The sequence below is a fragment of the Lissotriton helveticus genome, chromosome 7, assembly GCF_964261635.1.
Source record: "Lissotriton helveticus chromosome 7, aLisHel1.1, whole genome shotgun sequence".
Taxonomy (NCBI): Eukaryota; Metazoa; Chordata; class Amphibia; order Caudata; family Salamandridae; genus Lissotriton; species Lissotriton helveticus.
Window position 1 is genome coordinate 919102525 of NC_136068.1, and position 25043 is coordinate 919127567.

A 25043-nucleotide genomic window follows, 5' to 3' on the forward strand; every position below is an offset into this window, starting at 1 on the left:
CCACGCCATAGATCACACAGATTGACCGACATGTCCAAGATCTCCTCAATAGAGTGGAATTCCTGGAAGACCGAGTGGAGGATGCGGAAGGGAGATCGAGGAGGAACAACGTCCGCATCATAGGACTGCCGGAACGGTGGGAAGGGGAAGAAGCGGCGGAGCGTATGGAGAGATGGCTCATGGACTTATTACCAGAAGGCTCCCTTTCCCAGCACTTCGTGGTTGAGCGGGCCCACCGGGTGCCGTCGAGACCTCCTTCCGCGGGCTCTAACCCCAGGCCTATGCTTATTTGCGTTCTCAATTATCGGGATCGCGATGCCATCTTGAGGGAGACTAGAAAGTTGTCGGACATTAGCGTCGAGAACGCTAAGATCATGTTCTTCCCTGACTATACGATCCACATCCAGCGCCAACGCCACTCTTTTCTGGCAGCGAAACAACGCTTAGGCCGCCTGGCACTGAAATACTCCCTTCTCTTCCCGGCGCACCTACGAGTAGTGGCTCGAGACAAAACCCACTTTTTCAATACTCCTGAAGCGGTTGAGGCATGGCTGGATTCGGGCGCGGATACAAGTCCTGGCGAGGTGTCATCAAGGCCGCGGCGTGACCGGGGACCTCGGCGGCGTCGCCGGCGTCGACAACATTGACGAACACAGGAGCGGAGATAGGCCCTACTCCTGAACTCGCGCAAAACGAACAGCAGGAAACCCTCCGAATGGTGGTGGTGATCAGCGGCTCACTGGAAAAGGAATGTGACCTGGAAGCAAGCCCTAATGCTATCACGAGAGATGAGGAGCGCATTTATGGAATACCAGATTCGCAGATATCGACGGATCTACCGGATGTTACCCCGCAAACTGCTGACTTTGTCCACTAATCACCTGCCTCTTTTACACCTCGCTCTGGGACCTCAGGCTTTTGTTTCTGTTGTGTCTCCTCTGAGACGCAACTTGCGCCGTCCTGCCCATGGAGGGAAGGCCGGAACTGGAGATCCCGCGAATACAGCTCCCTCTGCCCGGCTGAGACTTGAATACTGATGCCGCCGGTGAGTCGAGGGGTGGCGCTGGAGGGGTGGACGGACCCCTGGAGGTGAGTGCAGCATTGGGATCCGATCTGGAACATTATAGTGTGGCAGAACCACGGACCCGAGAACTCTGGGGCCCCCATGTACTGGGAGGCTCTGATGAGATTGGGCTGACTGTCGAGACCTGCCTGTGGAGGGGAGACACCCTCAACCTGTCCACGAGATGCCTGTGTAGAACCGGAGCCGGGCGCTTACCACACCCCCTTTGAACTCAAGGACTCTTTCGCTCATAGGAGTGTTTGGACGACAACATGTTTCGCTGTCGACCTTTTGGCATTGTGTTTTTGTTTCCCTTGTTTATAGGGTTGGTTGACTTTTTCTTTCTCCCTTGCATTTTCTTTGTAGAGTACGGGCTTATGGAGCAGTATTTTGACATCATGTGTAAATACGTGCCATGCTGGGTGGGTCTGCCGGGTGTTGGAGGGGGGTGAATGAGGGGGAAGATAAGGAAATAGATTTGCAATGTCTGCGATTAAATTTTGTACCTGGAATGTGCGGGGGATGCATACGCCCTCGCGCCGCTACCAAATTTATTCATATCTCAAACGACATAATATTCAAATCGCGCTATTGCAGGAGACACATTTCTCTGCCCCGGAGGTGCTCCCATTACACCGTAGATGGCGGGGGCAGTTGCATGCAACAAGGTATTCGGCATTCACACGGGGGGCGTTAATCTGGATACGACCTGGTGTCCCCTGTGCACTTTCTCACTCTACAATAGACACGGAGGGTAGGTATGTGGTACTCCATGGTAGATTGGACGGCCAACTCATAGTCCTTGCTTCCCTATATGCCCCTAATACTGACCAAAGTCTTTTTTTACTCACCTATCCACGGTGTTGGCTCCATGGCATGGCACGCCACTTCTGCTCAGTGGCGACTACAACGCTGTCTTGGACGTTGCCTTAGACTGCTCCTCCCCCCCCCCCCTTAGCCAACACACCTGTAGTAGGGGCGATGAGGGCCCTCACAGACTGGGCGTTACAGTGGGACCTACATGACGCTTGGCGCAGTCACCATTCTCAGGAAAAAGTATATTCATATTACTCAGGTGCCCACACACTACACGTCCGGTTAGATAGGTACATGTTGACAAGTGATCTATTACCTCACGTCACAGACACCAGTTACCTTGGTCGTATTCACTCTGACCACAATCCTCACACCCTTGACTTTGCTTGGGTACGCCCCCATCCACCGATCCCAACCTGGCGGCTCCAACCTGATGTGCTGCTGGATGCCCCGTATAGGGAGGCATTGTCACACCGCCTATTGCAGTACTTTGAAGAAAACAATGGTACGGCATCCACCCCACAACTCGAATGGGATGCATTTAAAGTAGTCATCCGGGGCCATTGTCTGGGCATGCAAGCAGGTATGCGAAAACAGATTGAGATAGACCTGACACAGACTGAATCTGCGCTACTGGTGGGAGAACGTGAAGCGGCGGAGGGCGACGATGGGGCTTTACAGGCAGCCAGGGAACGTCATATACAACTATTAGACAGGTTGAAGAATCTGAATTATGCTGCCCACTCAGCGCGAACACATCGATCGGGCGACAAACCTGGTAAATTGCTATCATGGCTGATTAGGCGCGACACTCAGACCACGCCGGTGATGGCTATACGCACCCACCTAAACACCGTTGTCTACACTCAGAGAGCTATTCATGAGGCCTTCACGTCACAATATGAGGGCCTTTACCGCTCTCGTCTTCGCCACTCGCCTGACGATATCTCGGCGTATTTACTAGCCCGGCAGCCGCCGGTGAGCAAAGAGGAGAATTGGAAGCGCCGCTCACAGCGGAAGAACTGCAGACAGTTATCTTTTCCCTCTCCAATGGCAAGTCCCCAGGGCCAGACGGACTGCCCGCGGAGTTCTATAAAGCGTACTTTGTTATCCTTATCCCCGAATTGCTGCGCATCTATAGGGTGGCATTTGCAGATTCTGCCCTTCTGCCTTCCCTGAACGAGGCAAACCTGGTGTCCCTCCTGAAGCCGGGCAGGGATGAGCTCAGTCTGGGCTCGTATAGGCCACTGGCTCTCCTTAATACCGACTACAAAATCCTAGCGTCCGTGCTGGCTCAGCGATTGGGCCCCCTGGTGCCAGGCTTGGTGCACGTGGACCAGAACGGTTTTGTACCAACTCGCAGTACGTCATATAACATCAGACACCTGTTTCGAGTCCAGAGTCTAGCTACGACTCGCTGGCCTTCCTCAGGATGTCTGGTTCTTGACCTTGAAAAGGCGTTTGATTCTGTGGAATGGCCCTACCTGCGATTGGTGCTGGAGAGGTTTGGCTTGGGTGATACTTTCCTCCAGATGGTGGAACTCCTGTACCGGGAACCTACAGTGCGAGTCCGCATGGGGAAACTGCTTTCGGATCCTATCCGAGTGTGTAGAGGCACTAGACAGGGGTGTCCTCTTTCTCCCTTAATATTCGCACTCATGATGGAACCCCTGGCGGCACGGCTCCGAGCCTCCGGAGAAGACTGGGGTATCCCTCTTGCTGAAGACTACATACAGTGTCGCTATACGCAGATGACCTGCTCCTCTACCTTAGGGATCTGACCTGCATCCCGCGGGCGCTTTCCGATATCTTTCACGAGTTTGGGCAAATGTCGGGGCTTCAGGTTAACTGGGCAAAGTCCGGAGTATATTCCTTTGCTGTTGATACGCCCGAATGTGACATAGAGGTATTAGGCGGGCGACTTGTTTGGTATCAGACCACTTTCCGCTACCTTGGAGTGCACGTGTATCGTAACCCTGCGGATATGCTGGACGGCAATTTGGTGCGAGAGGTCTCATCACTCTCAGCTCAGATAACGTTTTGGAATTCCCTCCCACTCAATGTCCCAAGTCGTATCATGCTGACAAAAATGATAATGCTGCCTAAACTGTTGTATTACTATACCAACATTCCTATCTATGTCCCGACCAGAATATTCCGGGAATTAGAGACTCTCACTAGGCGTCTGATATGGAACAAGGGGCGATCCCGAGTAGCCCTAAAGACACTGTATGCCTCGGTGGAGAGTGGTGGATTGGCTGTTCCCAATCAGGAACTTTATTATCTGGCGGCCCAGTTACAATGGGTGGCCTACTGGTTGAGCGGGAAAAATCTGGGAGATACTGCTACGGAGGACATAACCATGACGACGGCACAAGTTCATGCGCGGTTTCCTCCTCTGGCCACAGTCAGATGCCCAAGACAATTACACCTAGCGGTAGCGCGGAAATGCTACATGAGGGGTTTGAAGCTCACAAATTCCATTAAACCTTATGCTCCCAATCTACCACTGTTGGGGTTGCCCTGTGAAGGCGGTGCTCTTACAGAGGCTGCACTGAGTGGCTGGACGCGGGCTGGCCCGGAGGGACTGGGGGACTTGTTCTCTGAAGGAACACTGCTGTCATTTGAGACGCTGGCGGCCTCCTCGGGGCTACCGGTTGGACAATTCCTCATGCATGCAGCGATCGTACGCTCATACTCGCAGGCCTGGGGCGATCTCACGGAGGAGCCACCCACCCACCTATTGATACAGTATCTGCACGTAATGGGGAACGGTTCCCACATTGTTCATTGGTTGGCACAGGCCCTGCATACCCACACCCAGTTCTCCTCACAGCGCTTGCGTGACAAATGGGCTGAGGATAGGGGACAGGACTGGACTGATAGAGAATGGGCGAGGGTACTAGCGGGAGTATTGAACATCCCGCGCAACTCCCGATTCAAAACCATCCAGTATTTCATCATACACCGTGCGTACCTATCCCCGGATAAAATAAATGGCTATTTTGACCTTACCGTGACGACGTGCCCCAGGTGTCGGCTAGTAGATGCACACTTTTTGCACATGCTCTGGACGTGTCCACGCTTGCTCAGTTATTGGTCAGCAGTATCGACTTCCCTCGCAGCGTCTACCGGGGGAAGCCTACCTAATACATGGGAGGCTTGCCTACTAGGCCTATACAAACGGACGAAACAGCTGAAAGCCCGGGCTAGATTCTGGGACCTTGGGTTGATAACGGCAAAGAGACTAGTCACAAAGCGTTGGAAGAATAGTGAGCCTCCCCAGGCTATACATTGGCGCACATCATTTGCTATCTGGGCACAGGCAGAAAGTGTGGCCCTACACAGGGAGGAAACAGCGGGGACCCGCATGTACCCGATAGCTCAGACTTGGGATGACACCCTAGTGGCCTTTCACCAAGTGTGTACCCAGGGTGGAAACACATAGAGGCTCTCCTCAGTGGACGCCGCTTGGCCCCTCCCGCCCTCCTTTCCACCTTCCTTCCCTCCTTCCCTTCCTCTAGGTTACATACCGTCTCCCGGCGTCAACCCTCCCCCCTCCCTCAGACGGGGACCTCCCTCTGGAGTTCCCCCCCTATTGCTGTCGCCCTTGCGGCCCCCATGCACGACGCTGAATGGCACCCACTGCAGCCACAATTGCACATGTACTTACCCCTACACGCAGCACCGTCTCATTTGTTTAAATGCAAGCCTCTTCTTTCGTTAATAATCTCCCCTTCCACCCTATTATTATTTTCTTCCCTTCAGTTGGCTTATAGCCCTTATTTTTAACAGGTTCTTTGACCACTCTTTAGCGTTCTGAGTAAATGTAATTGAATGTTGATTATTCGCAGTTTCCTTTCTAGCGCTCTGCGGAGTGCCTATAGGACGTAGATGCACATTCTGATGTGGATAACACCCTTGGGATGAGTGTGATGCTCAAGGACATAGATGATGCCTCACACTACACTTGTTTCATCAGTGCGATAGCACTCTGCCTGCCCGACTTTCCCCCACTATAACACTTCTTGAGGCTTGGATATTCTTTACCACCAGTGACACATAACACCTGTCCTGTTAAGTGTTCTTTCGTCAGTCCTCTGACATTTCTTGTCAGACACATTATTGTTTAGAATGTCCTAGCATATAGTTGTTCATTTTCTACCGGGTGGCCCTGGGCAGAGCTATAATACCAGCAGACTGTTGTCATGTGGAAGTATCTTTGTACAGCTGCATTTCCCATCCTTGTCAGTCTATGTTTTGAACTAATTTGTACGATTCCTCTTTTTAGGTTTCGACCTGGCGAAGGCACGCAGTGCCCCGCCCATGGCGAAATCTTTTGTTTAGAGTATGTGGCTTGGGGATCCGCCCTCTGTTCCATTGGCTAGCTCCATAAATGGAGGCTAGCCATTGGAACAGAGATCTGTCCGTCAATTGCGGAGCAGATTCGGGGGCGTTCCGGCCATTTTTACTCATCCTGCCCCTTTGTACACGTCAGTGCGGCGGTGGGCGGGGTTTATTTTTCTGGTTGTCTATGTTTATTTTCGTCATTACGTGGCCGACCGCCGCCGGAGGAAGTCCAGTCCCAGATGAGTTGCTTTCCGTGTGCTCCCGCTGTCCGTCTTACCGTACTCCCCTCCCGCTGTCCATCTTCCCGTTCCCGCACCCCCCTCCCGCTGTCCGTCTTCCCGTTCCCGCCCCCTCCCGCTGTCCGTGTGTGGGCAGTAAGCGGTTTTACAGGCTTTAAGAGTAAGGGTCCGTTCCTGCCCGCCCTCCCCTCCCGCTGGCCGTGTGCCCGTAGGTGCTTGTTAACCGTTTCTATAATCTGTTTGCTGCGTGTGTCCTGCTTCTCAGTGAAGCGTCGTGCCTGGTTCCTGGAGCGTTTCTATGAGAGCCTGTGCGCTCGCACTCTCCGTTGCTTGTTTTTAGCATACCATAGTTACACAGACGTGACGTGTGCACAAACGTTTGTGAGTAGTGCATCGGTTAGTCGATTTTTGTACTATAGTATGCCCAGATGTGTGCCCAAACTGCTTGTACTACAGTTATTTAGATTGCACATCACCGATAATGTCTTATGTCTGGAATATCTTGTCTTCCCACTCACAAAAGATGCTGATTAGCAGACTTGGATGGGCTGTAAAATGGAGTGGCATGCCTCGAGAGGAGCGCCTTAAATTTGAGCATCAGGGACAATTTCTTCATTCTTGCCTTCTCGCCCCCCCTCCTCCCGCTGTCCGTGTGTCTGTTCCGCCCCCCTCCCCGTGTGTCCGTTCCACCCCCTCTCCTTTCACTCTCCGTTGCTTGTTTTTAGCATACCATAGTTACACAGACGTGACGTGTGCACAAACGTTTGTGAGTAGTGCATCGGTTAGTCGATTTTTGTACTATAGTATGCCCAGATGTGTGCCCAAACTGCTTGTACTACAGGTATTTAGATTGCACATCACCGATAATGTCTTATGTCTGGAATATCTTGTCTTCCCACTCACAAAAGATGCTGATTAGCAGTCTTGGATGGGCTGCAAAATGGAGTGGCATGCCTCGAGAGGAGCGCCTTACATTTGAGCATCAGGGACAATTTATTAATTCTTGCCTTCCCGCCCCCCCCTTCTCCCGCTGTCCGTGTGTCTGTTCCGCCCGTGTGTCCGTTCCGCCCCCCTCCCCGTGTGCCCGTTCCCGCCCCCCTCTCCTTTCACTCTCCGTTGCTTGTTTTTAGCATACCATAGTTACACAGACGTGACGTGTGCACAAACGTTTGTGAGTAGTGCATCAGTTAGTCGATTTTTGTACTATAGTATGCCCAGATGTGTGCCCAAACTGCTTGTACTACAGTTATTTAGATTGCACATCACCGATAATGTCTTATGTCTGGAATATCTTGTCTTCCCACTCACAAAAGATGCTGATTAGCAGACTTGGATGGGCTGCAAAATGGAGTGGCATGCCTCGAGAGGAGCGCCTTACATTTAAGCATCAGGGACTATTTCTTAATAAGTGCAGAGGGCTCCTAGATGGGAGTAAGGTGTCACTTCTCTGCGACTCGGCAGCCCATGAAAAAGTGCTCCCAGAATGAGAAGACGTGCACACATTGGCAGACTTGTCAACTCACCCGCATCTGACCTGTGCCAAGGTTTTTTCACCGCCTAACAAACAAAATGTTTCCAAAGACTTCACTAGAGTTGCCTGCTATTCAAGTCAATATCACCCTTCAAAAAAGTGTCTATCCTCCGTCAACCTTAAAGGGAACACACATCACTCTCTGAAATGCCTGACTTCACCTACATTTTTGAGGCAAGAGGTTGACAGGGGTGTGTGAAGCTCCCAAAATAACGTTGCATCTTTCTTCTGCACCACACCACCAGCCTGATCTGCCTGGTCGGCACCGGCTCGCGCAGCTTCCGGTGTGTTGTCAAGCACTGTCAATTCACACAAAAGTCTTCTGGAGTTCATGGCAGGACCTAAGAGGTTTTAAGAACCCAAAGCCACAGAGGGCGCTCAGCTTTGACTTGCTGCTACCTCGTACCCCGACCTTCAGCAAGCTCTGTCCTACTCAACCCTTTATTTCTGGCTATTTCAGGGGAATTACTTTCTTTCTCTGAGTTAATGTATATACTGTCAATTCTGCGATTAATGTTAGCAAGGTGTTGTCATGTTTCTCAGTGAATGTGTGGGGGGACACCCCCCCCTGCTACACATCACGAGGGAGCGCACGTTGCTTCTGGTATGCTGCAGCACATGCGGGTTCACACCGACACCTTGCAGTGTTCGGTTCAAGGCACTCAGATAAGGCTGCAGGAGCACGCTGGTGCTCAGGGACAGTGGCGGTGCAGGTAACTAATGGTGTCACCCCATCACGACTTACCACATGGACCTCCTCCGCTCCGAGTCCGCCAATTTCCATTTGTGTTTACACTATCAATTCTTTCTGAGAATTTTAATCTTGGTGTAAATCAAATCAACCATTTTCACTATCACACCTGAAAATTGTGAGGAAAAGTCCAGAACTGGAAAAGTTATGTTGTTGTGGCATTGAATCATATAGCACTGCACTCTGTGTGCCTGGTCTTATTTTCTTTCATAGCGCAGAATCCTCTCAAGCATAGTGTTATGAAATAGTGTAACATCGCCTGTGCCTTTTTAAAATGTTGCCAACATGCCTAAGTAATGTGCGCGATGAACCTCGGGATTACTAATGATAGCTGGACTACATTTCCCAGAATCCTCTGCTGCGAGTTACAAGTTTAACGCGTGTTTGCACACAAACAGCAAAAGCCACAGCAGCTCCTACATCTTTAACAGCCGGTACAGGCCAGGCACTTTAAGAAAAGGGTGCGCCCTTGGTCCACATTGCATAGAATTTGAATCTGACCCCTAGTCCAAGAGAACCAACTAAAAACTCCCTCTATGCACAATGCTGCGACATGAAAGTCCAGAACACGGTGATCCGATTAGCCAGGGCTTTAAGTGTGATGAAAAAACTGGAGGGTCTCTCAAAGGGGAGGGAGTGGTCGATATAATGAAGGGTGTGGCTTAAAAACACCTGAGCTAAAAATCTTTGCTGAGCATAGTGTGCCACCGCACTGGTATTTTGATTTTTTGCTGTCACTGCAGTGCATCCAGATATATGACACACCAAGAAACATTACACAACAAGCCAGGACTATTGGCATTGTCAATTGTTGTTAGTTGCATAAGATAAATAAGCAAAAACGATGGCTTTGTCCTTTGTTGTATATAACGTTGACAATGCTTCAGTTCTGAAATGATGAGACTGTGCATAACGAGTCTCTTTGAAGTTACATCAAAGGCTGTGAAGGATAGCACTGCTGCAGAGTTTTGATTTATTTTTCATCCTAAGTGTGAGGGTAAAAAAGGAGAGCCCGATAGGGACCCGTTTTTTGGCACCGCACCTGCTATTTAGAATCGACGGTGCTGAGCACCAGCAGGACCCGGCCGACTTAAAGCCATGCGATTAGCGCATGTGTTACATTAGGATCATCTTTCTCGTCAGACCGTATATCACATTTAGAAATACCAATACCAAGCCAAGCAGATGAATGATTAACTGTAGCTGTGATGACATTTTACAGTGTGCTTTCTTAATGCTGCTTTAAGAGATTTCTTCTGAAGGGTTGCGGGGACGGCCGGGTTGGGCAGCAATTTACGACACAGGCGTACTTCTGCTTCCTGACGTGACGTGTCAGGTGTGTGTGTGTTTGTGCTCTGTGTGTGTGTGCAAATGCAATAGGTCTCGCATTTGTGAGAGATTAAGGTATTGGCATTGTAAATGACAATGCCATTTATTTATCTGTTTTCAAAACCAACACATAAATACAAAATTTGTCATTTACAATGCCAATAGCTGTAACTTTTACAAAGGCGAAACCGTTGCATTGTAAATGCTTGTTTTCCTTATGCATTCTTATGTAGACAATGGATATATGATGATGCATCCGATCAAACCTACTGCTGTACTGTACTGTTTTCCTACTGTCTAATGAAAGAAATGCAATAAAATATATTTAAAAAAAAAAAATAATAAAAAAAAGTAATACATTTTGCTATGCTTTTCTATACAGAATATTTTGATTCCAATGTAGAAACTAGAAAAAAAGAGGCTCTCCAGAAATGTTTGCAAAGGTTTGAAAAACAAATGCAAAGGTTTTGAAGGAAAAAAAAAAGAAATCACTGTTGCATCTCCCCCTCCCCCCCGAAAAAACATCTTGAAATAAGACTGTCAAAGAAACAAGAAAAGGGCTTTCACCAAGAAATGATGCCATATCATGAATAATTCTCCAAATCAACATGAATCACCACTCATATCAGCCTGAAACATTTAGTAAATTCTTGCATTTTTAATATGCATTCTTTCTTTCATAATTATTAAATTACATTTTTCAGTAAATGTATTTATTCTGTCCAAAGTAGCATTCTTGTATTTTAGTAAATATATATACACATCTGTCCAATTTTGCCATTATGGGCCCGTTCATTTAGAATTTAGGTTAGCTATTTGTTATTTTAAGGTACTTGGGACTATAATAAGTTGGGACTCTCAAGGTTATCATGTCCCATGTAGTTCTCTGGTAGCGTTGCTAAAATAAAGAATTTTCACTGATCTCATGTACCTCTTCTAAATTTCTTATTAATGTGACATTGGCCATATGAAAATCTGACCTGTCTTTGAATGATATTTTATCATTGAAGTCCATGTTCCAGATTAAAAACAAATCCAAAGAAAAAGATTAGGGAATGGCAGTTTTTAGGAGATACTTTGCACTGCATACAATTTGCCTCTTATTAAAACGGTTGCTGAAACAGCAAATCAAAAGGTTACATTAGAAGGCAGAATGATTCCAATAATAGGGAATCTTTCGACTGAGAGATTCCTTTTAAATCATTTACTGAAAGCTGGAAGGAATGAATATTGAACACTGTGTCCATTATTGGGTTTTGAACCTAATCTATGCCAGTTCTACATACTGTTCATCATAGTTATCATGCCCAATATTTATGAAGAATATTATAAATCACTGACAAGATGCGTTGACGCACATAATGGCTCTTGCTACTAATTTAACAACATTTCAATGTGTATAATATTTGTTTATGGATAGTTTGTAACTTTTTTTTAAATAACTTTTGTAGATCTCTTATGAGGTCATGAACAAAATCAATATTAAAACACAAACTTATTAAAAAGACTACATCCTGAAAAGGGCACAATAAGAGATTTAGACTGCCAGGATATTGCGATTTTACAATAACATTGCAAAATCGCTACTTTTGTAAAAAAAATTTTTTTTTTGCAAAAATAGAGAAAAAAAACAGACTCTCTTTACTAGGTCTGCGTTATCACCGAGACAGTAATTGGAGGGTGAGCAACAGACTAGCAGGCAGCAGAGGTGATAAGGTGCTCTGTTGTCTGCATTTAAAATGTGTAATTAGCCTGCGACTCCTTACCTGCTCTGCATGTGCCTCTACCTCTCTCCTGTTCATCCCTAACCTCCCCCATGTCTATTATTTTTATGCTTTAAAAAAAAATATAGGCAACTTGCCCTGGGGCATTAGGCAGCATTTCCTCTCTTCTGCCACACCTCACTCTCCTGCTGTGGTTATGACTCCGGTCTAATCTAGCCCTCCTAACCCTCCCCCGACTCTTATGCCTTCCCATACCCCAAAACTCCTTGAAATGCTGGCGGTCTGATACAAGAAAGCTCAGGTTTTATATTTAATTGCGCACATCCTCCAAATTGAGGTGCTGTGCTACTGGAGACTTAGGAATTACAGACTGTGACATAGTACAGTCTCCAGGTATTTTTGTGGCATGCACATTTTCGGTCTACCACAGAAAAACTGTGAATTTCGAGGTTTTGGTTAACACATTTTGCATTTTTTGGCAGCACAATTTGTCACCTAAAGCCGTAAAATGGTGGTGGGTATGTATATTGCTTTCTAATTGATTCGAAACATAATCTACAATATATATGACCAAATAAATATCTTGCCCATTAACATTAACTCAGAGTAGTGCTTTACATTTTTTGTTTGTTCTATTTGTACTTTGCCTTTTATATTTTTAGTTCTTAAGTGAGGTTTCGTTTCAGATACAGACATATATAGTTCTCTACTTTTTTTAAGGGAAGTCCAGGTGCATGTATACATGTACAAATCTTGCAGTTAATTCTCCTTGTGGTTACGTTTTATTGGCTAAATAGCAATTGCCTCAAAATATTTAATAAAGAGAAAAATAAATACCCTAATGTGTACAACTCGAAGTCCACGGATTTTAAATCGAATGATAAAACCCCATTTAAATGTTTTTTTTCGATTCTCGGTCCTTCTGATGCCAAAATGTAATATATTTTACTAAGCATGCAATAAGAAAATTGGTTAACGCACCTTTTTCAATTTCTCTCGCTTGATGCGCTCTTCATTGTCACTGTCCGAATCTGTACTCTTCTTGTGCTTCTTCTTCTTCTTCTTTTTCTTCTTCTTATCTTCGTTCAGTTTGTCCAGATGCATCTGAAAAAGATGGTGGTGTGTTCAGACTTCTGAGTAGAATACATGTATTTGCCTGCATCTTAATACAAAGGGTTAGCTGGTCACCTACTGCCCATTTCCTCTGTAATGCAAGCTATGTAAATGTCTTGTCCTCTATGGAGTGCTGGAGGATTTGCTCAACTACTTAATCTAGAGCATTTCCCCATTTAAAATAAATACAGAGGGGTGATGCGTAATAGCTTCTCTGTCAGCCTTCAAGCACAAGGACGTCAGCGCAACATACTAATACTGGTACGGTGACGTCATTCATCTCCGAGATGAATGGTGCACTCACTTCATTCATCCACCGGACATTGCGGCTTGAGCTAGTTCACCCTGTCATTCATAGGTTCTGTCAGGTAGATCACCACCAAGAAAATCCATTGATCGTCCAGTCATTTCCAGAAGCGTACCGCCTCCCCCTCACAAAGAGACCAGATTCCATAACGCCCTGCTTGTTGCAATACCACAGGGCGGTAGTGTCTATAAGCACCTGCACCAGCCTCCCCTTGATGGAATGAAGGAAGGCTTTCAACTCTAAGAGGATGTCGCGCAGCTCCAGGAGCATGAAATGGAGCTGAGTGCCCGCCGGAGGACCAGAGACTTCTGATCTCCACCTCTCCAAGGTGCCCGCTCCAAACCAGAAGTGACACATCAGTCAAACTGTCAGTTCTGGGTGGGGCAGGGAGAAGGGCCTGCAGCTGACTAAATCACTGTCCAGTAACCACCACTGCAGATCACGTGCAGTCTCCTCTGAAATCTGTACATGATCAGAAAGGTCTCCTTGATGTTGGCCAACTGAGACTTCATAGCCCATTGCAGTGCCCGTATATGCCAGCTGGCTTGCTTGACCAGCAGGATGCAGGAGGCCACCAGTCTCAACAGCCTCAGAGACAACCTCACTGAAATTCAGGACAGGTGCTGAAAGATAGGGATGAAAGTCTGAATGTACTGGACTCTTCTTTCTGGGGAAAGCATGAAACTAAACGGTGTCCAGAATGGCTCGGATGAAGGGGAGGAATCAGGTGTGAATTTAGTATTTTGATAGTGAATCCCAAAGATGTGTGGAGGCTTGCTGTAGTCTGGAGGTGGTTGGCGACTGCCTAGGAAGAGTTAGCCTTCAACAGCAAGGCGTCTAGGTAGGGAAAGACTAGGTTCCCTTACCTCTGAAGATGCACTGCCACCACTGCCATCACTTTTGTGAACACCAGAGGGGTACTGGTGATTCCAAAGAGGAGTACACTGATTTAAAGAAGATCTTGTCTCACCATGAACTAAGGGTAGCGCCGGTGGGTCTGCAGGACAGTCCTATGTAAACAGAAATCCTGCAGGTCAAACACCACCTTCCAGTCTACAGGGTAGAAGACAAGACCTGGGCCAGAGTAAGCATCCTGACGTTGCCCTTGCAGAGGAAGGTGTTGAGGGCACAGATCTGAAATAGGACAAAAGCCTACGTCCTTCTTGGGCACCAGGAAGTAGTTGGTGTAGCAACCACAGCCCACTTCCGATGCTAGCACCAGGTCAATAGCCCCTTTGCCAAAAGAGCTTGCACTTACTGCCACAAAACAGACAGATGGTCCTCCATCAATCGATCTGGGAATGGTGGGAAGGAGCGGCAGAGCGGCCAGAAAGGATACAATACCCCTTCTGGATGATCTGCAAGACCCACTTGTCCGATATTATGGTCTACCACACTGGCAAGAATCGTTGGATACAACCTCCAACCCAGTGGCTGTGATCCACTAGCGAGGTTAGACATATAAGCCCAGGGAGTATGTGCCAAAAAAAGATTATATCCAAAAGGGATGACTGAAAATCAGCTGAAAACCCCAATGACCACAGCCAGTCATGGCGACATATAGAAACTCTTCAAATTGGATGCATCTGGCCATGCCACATCTGTCCTGTATAGCTTGGGTGAGGACAGGTCTTCTTCTGGGACACCTGGGAAGGATTTGAGCTACCAAACCCAAAAGAGCATAGCAATAGCGGACCAGCAGGCAACTGACATTGATGGACCAAAAGGCCAAACTGGTGGAAGAAAATACCCTCTCTACCCAAAGGTTTCTATCCTTTTGGACTCCCTATGAGGGGTAGTAATCGGAAAAGTGCTTGGATTAGGCCAGCTAGTCGATGCCTGTATCACTAAGCTTTTAGGAGAGGGGTGCTAAGGCAATGAGTCAGCCCACTTCAACCATTTGATAGCTTCACTGTGAGCAATGGCATTCTATAAATACTTCTGGGGCTTTCAGACAGTTATCTTCATCGACTGGTCTATTGTTGCATCACTGGCATTTATAGTTGGCCCACTACAGCATACCTCACAGGACAATGGCTTAGCCCACTTCTGTCATTGGCTAACTTCACTGTGAAGAATGATGTTCTTCCGTTTCACAAGGAACACATCCTTACACAAAGTAATTTCATTCATGGCCAGGGAATACTAGGTTAATATTTGCTTTGTGAGACTGAAGAACACATTACTTACATTTGGTAATGCCTTATCTGGTAGGGACTATCTAGATGCATATTCCTTACGTTAGAATAAACCCCAGATGTTAGACTGGATCTGAACATTTTCTAGCAGTACCCCAGCGTGTGGGTAGGTTCTATTTTTGTCTCCTTGCTGGCATTGTTTGCGCCAAAGTGACATGCATGGTGGCTATGTAGGCGCCATCCCAGCATGCTGACAGCTATTTCTTTTTATGACTTTCAGAACCATAAGCGCAGGGCCATGAAGAATCCTGGCAACTGATAAGGCCCTCAGAAGGGTGACCTTCTGAATCAGAACACAGAGCAGGGAGTATGGGAGGGTCGGTAAGGAATCTGGCAGCTCGACTCTCTACTAGATAAGATGTTACTGAAGGTAAGTAATGTATTCATCCGATAGAGACTTCTAGCTGCAGATTCCCTACCTTGAAAAAATCACCAAGCAATCCCTTCCCGGAGAAGATTCTGCTAAATGAATCCAACTAAAAAGTCCTGCAGGACTGAACGGGCAAAGTGCCAGTCATTGATGACCTAACCACCTAGACATTAACGCTTGGTGAATGTGTGTAATGACGCCCACGTTGCTGCAAGATAGGGACTCAAACGAAGTGGCTGTAGCCTTGTCTCTGGTAGGAGCACGCAAGCCCACAGGGCGTCGTTAATTTTGTTTATGCAGTAAACACTATTAAATTGGCCCTAAGCCTCAACAACAGTATTTGTATGGTAAAAAATCCACCTAATTGGAAGCAATGCAAACTTCAGTCAATGGGGTGGGAGTGCCAGCTCTCCTGCTCCTCCTGGAAGCCAGCATGCCTTCGATTTCAAAGCAGAAAATGCGAGAAGACTATATAAAAAAAAAAGTGCCTCCGAGCAGTGAGTATCACATATTAATATAAGAAAGACACCCAACCAGGAGAAATGGAATAACAAGTAACACATTTTTTCCTCAGCAAAGGATCTTTTATATTCACATGCTTAATGCACATTCACATGCAGGTTTTGGAGGACTGCCAAAACCTGCTGCTGGGCGAGTCGGCTTCTGTGTTTACATCAAGGCTGTATGTAGTGCTTCATGAACGTGTTCCTTCTCCTCTAGGTAGCTGCACGCCTGATAACTTGCAAGGGTACATCAGAGTATAATTCAACACGCTCTTGGTAGAATGCGCCCTCACTCTCACCCTGGAACAGACGTTTGTTCTTTGTTGTGTCAGAAGGTGATGGAGGCAGGGAACCATCATGCTATCCTGTTTCGACAAGGGTTGAACCCTTGGCCAGCAGAAAGACACGGAACAGTTTTTTGATGAATGGATGTCCTTTGTATGGTCTATATATGTGAGAAAGTTCCTCTTTTTGCATGGTTAGCCCCCACTCTTTGCCTGTTTTTGATGTGCTTGATTTTCAATTGTAGTGCAGAGGGTCTCCGCCAACCAGATCCCGTGAGTTAGTGCTTCTTCCCCAAAACATAGCTACAATTGGTACTTCTGCCCCCAGTAAGTCCCTAGGAAATGGTACCCTGGGGACCTAGGGCGTGGGAGCTGAAGAGGGTCCCCTAGAATCACCCTCACTGGGACCATGCCACTGCCCTTACAGCTTGAATGCCTCTTTGAGGTACAAAACGAAAAAAGTCGACATGGCACCCTGCCAGAGTGCCAAGCCTGTCAGCCAGCACTGCCTGAAAGTATAGGCACGTCACCCCTCTAGCAGACCTCACAGCCCTAAGGCACGGTGCACTAGACCACAGGTCTCGACATATCTGCATGAGCAGATATGCCCCTATAATATTCCTTAATATCGTGAGTGCCAGTAAAACAAAAGAGAGTACATGGGCTGGAAAATCGACAACTCGAGTTCCACAGCACCACGATGGCTTCACTGAACACAGGAGTGTTTAGTACCAAGCTCCTCCTTCCAATAAATCCTCACTGATGCCAGTGCAAAATTTATTAAACCATGTATTCAGAGGGCACCTCAGAGTTGCCCCCTGAAAACCTACCAACCCTGGTATGGTCTCTGTCCGGCTGTAGTCAGCCAGTCCCCATTAGTTATGTTTCTGGACCCATGGGTACACAGCCTCTGCTCTCTGGACCAGAAACAATGTACATATTGGGCAGAGGTGAACCACCTCCTCCCTCAGGATGGTCCAGTGCTCAAAGAGGAAGCTTCTCAGACATGCCCCTTTGCAGTGCGACCCCACAGCCTCTGCTGCTAGCAGGAGATGGCAGCCCCCGGCTTACACCCCTACATTGGGTAGGAAAACATGTGCCCACCTCTTCCAACCCGCCCCCCTAAGGTGGGCGAGGCGAGGAGAAGCACATCTTTCAGTCGTCGCCATCTTGAAGATGAGAAGACCACTCCAATCAGGTCTAGGTCTATTCCCTCTCCCACAAGAGTGTGGCATAATAGAGGGTGTAGTCACCCCAGGTAAGGTGCCCATCAGCTCTACCTGCTACTCGCCTAAAACGCCGAAAAACATAGTATTTAAGTGGCTTCCCTAAACCTGGAAACTAGCTCTGCAACGACCTAAGGAGAAGGAAAATGTTACTTACCAGTATGCATCTGTTCTTGGCATGTAGAGCTGTAGATCTGCATACTTTTGCATAGATCGCAATCTGGTGTTGGGCTCGGATGTTTGTACTTTGTTTTGGTAGAAGTCTTTGTAGTCACAAGATAGGTGACTCCTCCTCTGGTTAGTAGTGCACATGGGCATCGACTCCATCCTTAGATTGTTTTGCCATGAAGGGTGATGATGGAGTTAGTTAGAAATAGAAAGATGTCAGTGTGTAATGTATCTAAGTAAGACGACTCACCTTCTACACCCCGAACCGACAGCTCCGCTCCACCGACCTCGCACTCGCCACCATCCCCCGCATCCGAAGAACGACCACTGGTGGAGGATCATACTCCCACCTCGCCGTCAAGACCTGGAACACCCTCCCCATCCTCCATGAAGGAATGAAAGCCGTCGCTGAGTGGATGAAGAACAGCCGTCTGACGCTGAACTCAGACAAGACAGAGGTCCTCATCCTCGGATCCACCCCCTCAGCCTGGGAGTTTGAAAAAGTGTTCTTAGTTCTGTAGTGTAGTGTAGTGTAGTGTTCTGGCCCACACTAGCTTGTTGTTTTGCCTGCACATCTACACACTAGTGTTTTGTGAAAAGTGTGCGGTGTAGACCATGTTGTGGCTTTGCAAATGTCATCCAGGGGGGTGTTTCATAAGAATGCCATGGATGCCCCTATTTTGAGTGAGGAATGCGCTTTAGGGGGAATGGATAAGGTACGTTTTGCTTTTTAGTAGCATATTTGAATGCATTTAACGATCCACCTGGCAATTCCAGCTTTTATATTGTGCCTTTGATACAGGCACACTAACAAGAAAGCCAGTTGGTTCACTGCAGACCTCCAGACCTCCAAGCAAACCTGCCACACACTAGAGAAGAAATGGCTCCGCAAACAGACACCAGACAGCTACGTAGCCCACAAGAACGCCATCCGTAGACACCATCACCTCATCAGATCCGCTAAAAGGGCCTCCTTCAAGTACCGACTCGACAACAACGCGCACAACAGCAAAGAGCTCTTCAACATCGTGAAGGAACCCTCCAACCCCAGCTCCAACACCAACGACATCCCACCATCGCAAGACCTGTGCGACTCCCTTGCCACCTTCTACCATCGCAAGATCGCAGACATCCATGACAGCTTCAACTACCTGACCGCCCTGACAACCACCGACACCGCAGACCCCGTGGCCACCTCCCACATCGATCCCCTGCTCACCTGGACCAACATAAATGACGACAACATCATCAAAATCATGAACACAATCCACTCCGGCTCTCCGTCAGACCATGCCCACAACACATCTACAACAAAGCTAGCGCCACCAACACACACCATCTCCGCAAGGCCATCAACATCTCCTTCGAGACCGCAACCTTCCGGGAGAGCTGGAAGCACACTGAGATCAATGCCTTACTCTGGAAACCCAAGGCGGATCTGAGGGACCTCAAGAACTTCCGGCCCATCTCCCTGCTCCCGTTCCACGCGAAGATCATCAAAAAGACCGTCAACAGACAGCTGACCCGCTACCTCGAGGAGAACAACATCATGGACCCGTCCCAGTCAGGGATCCGCAGCAACGACAGCACCGAGACTGCCCTCATCGCCGCGACCAATGACACCAGGGCACTACTGGACAATGGTGAATGCCCTCATCCTCCTGGACCTATCTGCCACCTTCGACACGGTCTGCCACCGCACACGACTCCACAACGCAGGAATCAGAGACAAGGCTCTGGATTGTACCACCTCCTTCCTCTACGGCAGAACCCAGAGCGTCCGCCTCCCCCTTTACTCTCCAAAGCATCCAAGATCATCTGTGGCATACCCCAAGGATCATCCCTCAGCCCGACATTATTCAATGTCTACATGGCACCGCTCGCCCACGTCGCCCGACCTCAACATCGTCTCCTACGCAAATGACACCCAGCTGATCCTCTCCCTCTCCAAGGACCCTCTCACCGCCAAAGCCAACCTCCATGAAGGAATGAAAGCCGTCGCTGAGTGGATGAAGAACAGCCGTCTGACGCTGAACTCAGACAAGACAGAGGTCCTCATCCTCGGATCCACCCCCTCAGCCTGGGACGACTCCTGGTGGCCGTCCACTCTGGGAACAGCATCTACACCCACCGACCACGCACGCAACCTGGGATTTATCCTTGACTTAACACTCTCCATGACCAAGCAAGTCAACGTCGTCTCGTCGTCCTGCTTCAACACCCTCCGCATGCTCCGCAAAATCTACAGGTGGATCCCCACTGAAACAAGAAGAACGGTCAACCAGGACCTCGTCAGCAGCAGGCTGGACTATGGAAATGCCCTCTACGCAGGAGCCTCGGCCAAACTCCTGAAACGACTACAACACATACAGAACGCCTCCGCGCGCCTGATCCTCGACATCCCTTGCCACGGCCACATCACAACACACCTGAGACCTGCACTGGCTTCTCGTCAACAAGATGATCACCTTCAAGCTCCTCACCCATACACACAAGACGCTCCACAACACCAGACGGGCATACCTCAACAGACGACTCACCTTCTACACCCCGAACCGACAGCTCCGCTCCACCGACCTCGCACTCGCCACCATCCCCCGCATCCGAAGAACGACCACTGGTGGAGGATCATACTCCCACCTCGCCGTCAAGACCTGGAACACCCTCCCCATCCTCCTACGGCACACCCAGGCCCTCTAACCTTCAGGAGGCTCCTCAAGACCTGGCTATTCGAACAGTAGCAGCACCCCTCCCCCCAGTGCCTTGAGACCCTCGCGGGTGAGTAGTGCGCTCTACAAAGGTCTTGACTGATTGATTGCCCTTATGTGGTGGTGAGTAAACTACGAAAATTTGTTTAGTTTTCCTGAAACTTTTTGTCCTTTCAATGTAGTAAAGAATAGCTCTTTTGGCGTCAAGCTTATGAAGAGCCCGTTCAGCTACTGAGTCTGGTTGAAGGAAAAATACTGGGAGCTCAACAGACTGGTTAAGGTGGAAAGCTGAAACTACTTTAGGTAAAAATTTAGGGCTTGTCCTAAGAACCACTTTGTTGTGATGTATTTGCAAAAATGGTTCTTGTTTGGTTATTGCCTGGAGTTCACTTACTCTTCTGAGAGATGTGATGGCCACAAGGAAAGCCAGTTTCCATGTGAGGAACTGCAATTCACATTTATGTAAAGATTCAAATGGGGGACCTATGAGCCTGGTATAGACAACGTTTCAATTCCATACTGGAGAGGGTGGAATTCTGGGAGGAATTATTCTTTTAAGGCCTTTCATGAATGCTTTGATGGGAGGTACCCTAAACAATGATACGTGTTGTCTTGTTTTGTAAGTACGCTGCTATAGCAGCCAGATGTAATCGTATAGATGTGTATGCCAGATTACATCTTTGTAGATGCAGGAGATAACAGATAATGTTTTGAGTTGAAGCATCAAGTGGATTGATTATATTGTTATTGCAGTAAATAACACATCTTTTCCATTTAGCTGCATGCCCTAGTGGTAGGACGTCTAGCTTCTTTAATGACGTTCATACAGTCTGGTTGGAGATTGAGATAATCAAACTTCTAAGGCTTCAGGAGCCAGATTGCTAGGTTCAGTTGAGCTGGTTCTGGATGTCTTATCTCTCCATGGTTCTGTGTGAGAAGCTTTGAGGAGAGGTGCAGTTTTTGGTGCGGAACTACTGAGGTTCTAGCAGTGTCGTGAACCATGGTTGTCGGGCCCATGTTGGAGCAACGAGGATCATTGTGAGAGACAGTTGCTTGAGTGTGCGCACCAGTAACAGAATGAGCGGGAGAGGCGGAAAAGCGTACACAAATCTGCCTGACCAGTTCATCCATATTGCATTGCCTGTGGACAATGGGTGTGGATACCGGGAGGCGAAGTTTGGACATTTTGTGTTTAAATGTGTGGCGAACATTTGAAAAAACAGAAGAAGAACTTGTTCCCATTCGTAAATCTGCTGTTGTTGACGACTGAGCAGATTCGCAATTTGATTGTGTATCCCAGGTAGATGCTCTGATGAGAGATATATCTTTTGAGGAATGGCCCTTCTCCTAATGCACAGTGCTAGGCGTGATCGCTGCAGAGAGTGTGTTCCCCCCCGTTTTTGTATATAGTACATTGCTGTCATGTTGTCCATCTGGGCGAGGACAGTTTTGCCTAGGAGGTGTGTCTGAAAAGACTTTAGGGCAAGAAATATGGCTAGTAACTCCAGGTGATTGACGTGGAGGAGTTTTTGTTGAGGGGTCCACAAACCTTGAATGGTGTGGTTCAAGAGATGAGCTCCCCAGCCGGTGAGCGATGCGTCCGCTGTTAGTACTATTAGTGGAACCGGGTCTAAGAACGGCCGCCCTTTGGAAAGATTTTGTGCTTTCCACCATTGCAGAGCGCGATATGTGCGGCTGTCTACCAACACCAGAACTGTAAGATGACCCTGAGCTTGGTTCCACTGTTGTGCTACACATTTTTGTAACGGACGCATTAGGAGTCTTGCGTAAGGGATAAATAAGATTCAAGAGGCCATCATCCCTATTAACTGCATAAACACTCGAGCTGGTAGCGAGTGTTGCGGTTGAAATTTTGTTATGAGGGCTTGCATGCTGGCTATCCTGGCTGGATCGGGGTTTGCTAGGGCTTTGAAAATATCTATTGTTGCACCTAGATACTGTTGGGTGTGGGATGGTTGGAGATGTGACTTGGTGAGGTTTATTGTGAATACTAAGTTGTGCAGCAGCTGGATTGTGTTGTGTGTTTGTTGTACACAACTGCTGCATGACTTGGCTTTTATAAGCCAGTCATCTAGGTAAGGAAACACATGAAGTGTTGTCTTCTTAAATGGGCTGCTACCACTGCGAGACATTTTGTGAAGACTCTGGGTGCTGTTGTGACCCCGAATGGAAGGACTTTGAATTGGTAATGTTGTCCATCCACTATGAGCCGTAGGTATCTCCTGTGAGCAGGGTGAATAGGAATGTGGAAGTAGGCATCCTTGAGATCTAGAGTGGCATGGAAATCGCCTTGGATGGAGCAGTAGGAGGACAAGTAGTAGCGTGACCATGTGGAAGCAGTCGAATTGTATATACAGAGTTAACAGTCAAGGGTCTAATATTGGCCTGAAGAGCCGTCCTTTTTGGGAATGAGGAAATAAAGGGAGTAAACCCCTGTGCCTTGCTGGTGTAGGGGAACAGGTTCTATTGCATGTTTTTGCAAGAGAGAGAGAACCTCTTGCTTGAGAAGCGTTAGATCTTCTGTGGACATTGGACGTTGTTTGGGAGGTATGTTGGGGGGGGGGGGGGTATAAGTAAGTTGCAGGCAGTAACCATACTGGATAATTGGTCTTACCCACTTGTCTGTGGTGATAGAATTCCAGACAGGTAGGAAATGTGATAGTCTTCTGCCAACTGGAGTGGAGTGGTCTGGGGGGAGTGGAGGAAAGTCACTGTTTTGTGGTGGCGGAGTTGCGGGTATTAGAACCACGTTGTCTGCCCCTGTTGTTAATGCCTCTGTAAGTTCCTCTAAAATATACTCTGTTAGGGGAAGTTTGAGTGGGGCTTTTATAAATGTAAGAAGTGTCTGTACCAGTGGTTTTGGAGGCACCCCTATAAGAAGAGCGACAGAAGGAACCTCTACTAGTTATTGCTTGTAGAGCCCCCTTTGATTTGGCTGTATCTGTGTCCTTTTTCATCTTTTCTAAAGATATGTCCACAGTGGGTCCATACAACTGTCCCTGATCTAAGGGTTGATTGAGGATGGTAGACTGCACCTCTTGCTTAAAGCCCGATATGCGCAGCCACGCATGTCTACGTAATAACACGCTTGTATTATTTGCGCGGGATGCTGTAGCTGCAGCATCCAGGGCGCATTTTATTAAGGTGTTCGTGATTAACTTTCCCTCTTGTATGAGATCATTCACTTTGGTCTTGTACTCATCTGGAAGATGTTGCATGAGTTTTTCAAGTTCATCATAGTGAGCCCTGTTGTACCTTGCAAGTAAAGCTTGTGAGTTAGCAATGCGCCAGAAATTAGCTGCCTGGGGCGCAACCCTTTTACCTGATGCTTCTAGGAGCTTTGATTCTTTGTCTGGTGTAGGGGCATCACCTGTGGTTTAGGAATTTGCCCGTTTGCGGGCATTTGCCACTACTAATGAGTCCAGAGGGAGTTGACCTTTGATGTAAGCTGGATCGCTTGGAGCTGGCTTGTATTTTTTCTCCATCCTAGGATTAAGCACCTTAGCCCTGACAGGATCTTAAAAAACCTCAGGGGCATGTTTAATCATCCCCTTGAGCATAGGGAGAATATTTGTAGTTTTTTGTGATTGGGAGAATGTCTCTAATAAAAAATCGTATTCTAGAGGGTCTAAATGGAGTGGAACCCCATGGTATTGTGCAACTCTATATATCAGTTGCTCAAATCCTACATTATCATCTGGGGGGGGGGGGTCTAGAGGTATATACATCTGGCCCAGTCACATCTGGGACATTGTAGTAATCCCAAGAGTCTTGAGGTGGGGTACTGTGTGTGTCATCATCAGTATCTGTATGATGTGGGTCTATTCCCTCATCCTCACCCCCTGTATCCTCATCATCCTCTTGTGGTGCAGGTGAAAGAGGAGGCACTGGAAAGTGTGCTGGAGAGGGTATAATGTTTGCTGGTTGTGGAGATAAATGCCTCATAGGTGCGGTTGATGAGCCTTTTTTCTTAGAGGGTATCTCAGGAGTTTCTGAGGTGTCCAATTTTCTCTTTTTAGGTGGCATGGAGGTGACGTGGCCAGTAATGGGGTAAATCTGGAGTGTTCTTGGTTTAGGATCCGGTGAATCTGGATGGGAAAGTTCTTTGGATCCGCAGTCTTTTTTTGGCGCCGAGGACTTCGGCTGTGAGTGGTGTTTTGGCCTGTCTTCCTTAGCTTTAGGGGTGGTTTGTCTCCTTTAGCTTAGGTAGTTTTCGACTCTGAGAATTTAGTTGTTTTTTTCGGCTCCGAGGACTTGGGTTAAATTTGCTTTGGTGCCGAAGAGTCTGTTACTTTTGGTTTCGGTTTAAGTACTGAAGATTCTGGGGTCGACGGGACCTTGG

The 25043-nt window shown here is 47.8% G+C and overlaps 1 protein-coding gene across 2 annotated transcripts in view; it reads right to left on the bottom strand.

Moving 5' to 3' along the window:
• The window catches only part of LOC144769368 (pre-mRNA-splicing factor SLU7-like), a 344142-nt gene that overhangs the window by 20957 nt on the left and 298142 nt on the right, over positions 1–25043 (bottom strand). For both annotated transcript variants that reach the window (XM_078653421.1, XM_078653420.1), the window contains exon 15: positions 12785–12907. In XM_078653421.1, coding sequence (XP_078509547.1) covers positions 12785–12907 — 123 coding nt within the window. The remainder of the gene's footprint in view (positions 1–12784; positions 12908–25043) is intronic.